The sequence below is a fragment of the Nestor notabilis genome, unplaced genomic scaffold (genome assembly GCF_000696875.1).
Source record: "Nestor notabilis isolate BGI_N333 unplaced genomic scaffold, ASM69687v1 scaffold383, whole genome shotgun sequence".
Classification (NCBI taxonomy): Eukaryota; Metazoa; Chordata; class Aves; order Psittaciformes; family Psittacidae; genus Nestor; species Nestor notabilis.
This window is the reverse complement of record NW_009923079.1, coordinates 32,731-36,333: the sequence shown is the minus strand read 5'-3', so window position 1 is coordinate 36,333 and position 3,603 is coordinate 32,731. Positions and strand designations below refer to the sequence as shown.

Here is a 3,603-nt window from a genome sequence, read left to right as displayed (position 1 = left end):
GGCAGCTGCTCTAAGGTCTCCCCTTAAGGAGCCTTCTCTTCTCCAGGCTGAACCAGCCCAGCTCTCTCAGCCTGTCTCCAGGGCAGAGCTGCTCCAGCCCTCACAGCATCTCCATCCCTTCCTCTGGACTCGCTCCAACAGCTCCATGTCCCTCTGGTGTTGTTGCCCCAGAGCTGGACACAGGACTGCAGGGGAGTCTGCCCAGAGCGCAGTAGAGCGAAAGAATCCCCTCCCTCGACCTGTTGCTCACCCTGCTGAGTATGCAGCCCAGGGCACAGGGGGGAATCTGCTTGCAGTGGGATCCTCCAGCATCACACCTCTCTTTTCCATTGAACTTAAACCCTTTGTTCCAAATACATATAGAGTAAAGCAATGGCAGCATTTGCTGCCACCATGTCATTCACTCTCTGTCCTTTTCCCTCTCTCCCCTGCTTCACATCTGTCTGTCTTACCCAGGACAACAACACATTCTTCAGAGCATAGGCTGCTCATGTTTATGCCCTGTCTAGATATTCCTAATTAGTTCTTAAGCATAACTATGGTATCAAAGTCCATTAATAACTATTCTTTTCTGATTGCTTCATGACTAATGGCATGCACCTGTGAATATGTTTCTAAGCAAGCTGACAGTCTGCTTGTGGCAGGCAACTCAGTTATGCAAATTTCTACAGAAGCAAAATATAAAGGAATAGTAGCTAACTGGATTTTCAGGTTATAAAAGCCTAAAAGTAAAGAGTTGTTGTAAACAACATACAGGAACACTGGGATTTCTTTGAAGATAACTAACTGTATTTATAGACACCCAGAATGTTTGGGTTGGAAGGGACCTTAAAGATCATCCAGTTCCAACACCCCTGCCAGAGGCAGGGACCCCTTCCACTAGACCAGGTTGCTCCAAGCCCCATCCAACCTGGTCTTGAACACTGCCAGAGATTGGGCATCTGAAACTTCCCTGGGCAACCTGTTCCTGTGCCTCACCTTCGCAGTGAAGCAGTGAAATTTTTTTTCCTGGTATCTAATCTGAATCTACCCTCTTTCAGCTTAAACTGATTCCCCCTTGTCCTATCATTGCATGTCCTTTTAAAAAGTTGCTCTCCATTTTTCCTGTAGGCCCCCATTAGGCACTGGAAGGCTGCTATATGAGTCTCCCTAGAGCCTTCTCTTCTTTAGCCTGAACAAGCCCAGCTCTCTCAGCATGTCTTCATAGGAAAGATGCTCCAGCCCTCTCTTTTAAAGCTGTGTTAATCACTGATTAATTAAACATCAATTTCTGAATCATAGAATCAACCAGGTTGGAAAAGACCTTTATGATCATCAAGTCCAACCTTTATCCTAGCACTGCCAAGGCCACCACTAAACCATGTCACTGAGGGCCTCATCTACACGGTCTGTGAATACTTCCAGGGATGGTGACTCCACCACTGCCCTGGGCAGCCTGTTCCAATGCCTGAACACCCTCCTGGGGAAGAAATTGTTCCTAATCTCCAGTCTAAATTAGGCTGAACCCAGTGCAGGGAGGAAAAACAGGCAGAAGACTCAGGCCCCAACCACTTCCTATCCTCATTGTGTTGACTTCACGAGGGACAGCAATTAGCTGGTCTGTTCTGGAGAGTAATAGCTAAAGAAAATGGGCAGGACTAAAAATGGCTCTAGAAGATGACAGTGGTGCGTACACACCAGGTTTTTCTAACCACCTGGGGAGCTCAGGAGAGATCAGTATATCCTTTTCTCCTGGAGCATGCCTTGGGTGGAGAAAAGGGCACCGAAAATCCCTGGTTTCTTTGAGCCACTGCATGGGGAAGGGGACGGGTCACACTGCAGAGCCTGAGTAAGAGCTTCTTCACATTGCTTTGAACTTTTCTGTTGAAAAGCTGATCCTCGTGGGGCCTCATTGATGATATAGAAGGTGCCGCACTGTGGATATACTAAAGCCTCAATAAATATATTAATACAGGGAATAGATTTATCCCACTATGAAAAGAATGCAGCTGAAAAACTCAAAGCAGCCTGTTGGTCCTGTTTTAAAGAAATCAAAGGTTAGATTATTTTAAGGATGGGGTATTAATGCTGAACGGTACTCAGGCCACATCCTTTCTTGCAGTGCTGCTATGATGAAATAGAGAGTTACACTGACTCGGACCATGTAAAGCTCATGTCAATTTGGCTGCAAATGAGACAAAGAAACAACATTTCAGTTTTACCACAGCAGGAGGGATGTTTATGCTCTGACAGAATTATTCCTCCATGCTCCATCCTAATTAAGCACAAGTACAATGAATCCAACATTGCTTCGTCTGGTACAGCTTTCCCCAGGGAAAGTCATTACATAGCCCACTCCACCTCAGTTCCTTCACCTGAATAAACTCCTTTTTACATGTTTATGACACAACCAACTCCTAATCCTTTTGAATACTCAGATTACTTTTAAAATTGGTGTTAAAGAATCCACTAAGGCCCAATGACATTGGAAATTTAACCTCTACTGTGTGGTACAGAATATTAGTTTAGCGTTACCTACATTAACAATAGTTGTTGCAAGAAATTTTGGACATTTTTTCTGTTCTGCTTTCTATGGGCCAAGAGATTTAAAGGTTGCCACAGCCTTATTGCCAGATTCTTTACTTGGAGAACAGCCAGCTCTTTTTTATGCTACAGGTTAAATAAGGATCCCTTGCTTTCCTTCTTCACATCAAAGAACAAACCCCACTAAATTAGCATGTACTGTGACTGGTGGCAATCCTCAGCACCTCTGATAAACGGAGAGAGAAGATTCCAGAATATCCTGGGAATGGAAAGAATGAGAAATAAGCTCAGGAGTAAAGTGCAGGATGCCGGTTATGACACGTCTGACAAGTCTTTTACTTACTGTACTCTCATGCTGGTCATATCCTATATCCTCAATAGCTCGGATGTTGATGATGTGGATCCCCTTCTCCTCAGCAGGTAGACAGGAGTATGTCTTGTTCACCCTCATTTCTGTCTCCCCTGGACCCTCGTTGAGATCTTCTGGCAGAAAATCCACCCCACAGAACTCCCTGTCTGCGTCTGAAAAGAAAAGGCACAGTTTCATCATGACGCTTTTAATCCCTACCCTTGCTCCTCCCAGAGCCACCCAAAAGCTGAAACGTATCCTGTTCCTGCCTTCTTCTGCCAATGAGCCCTTGTGCAGGGCTCCCACCCCTTATCCCTGCCTCCTCCACAGTCCTCTTTAGCCCTGCATAGGTTTCCTCCTCTGCAGGAGGAGTGCTCAGTTAACTTTTAAGCACTGCTGTCTCAGGATGTGTTTACTCTGTGGTCTCCTAGAGTAGTTCTATTTCTCAGTAAAAGAAGGAAAGAAGGGGGAAAAAAAGAAAAGTAGTCTGAGAATGAGCTGGTGGCAATAGGTGGCACAGTGTTTTCCCCTTTTCAGTAGGCATTTTCTCCTTCAACAAGCACTTGTTCATGCTGAAAAACTAAGCAGTGGGTTTCCTCTCAAGTCCCTATGTACTGTATCTGATTTATGGAATCATTCTTATTTAAGTAAGACTTGAAAGTCTAAGGTTTGCTCCCGCTCACCCTGCCAGATATCCATATGTTTCCACTTCTCATTGAAGTCTATAGATG

At 45.0% G+C, this 3,603-nt stretch overlaps 1 protein-coding gene across 1 annotated transcript in view; it reads right to left on the bottom strand.

Annotated features, from left to right (window-relative positions):
* ANO1 (anoctamin 1, calcium activated chloride channel) overlaps positions 1-2,974 on the bottom strand; it is a 47,704-nt gene extending 44,730 nt beyond the window's left edge. Inside the window, exon 1 of the mRNA XM_010011933.1 lies at positions 2,867-2,974. Coding sequence (XP_010010235.1) covers positions 2,867-2,974 — 108 coding nt within the window. The remainder of the gene's footprint in view (positions 1-2,866) is intronic.
* Positions 2,975-3,603: the final 629 nt, after the last annotated feature.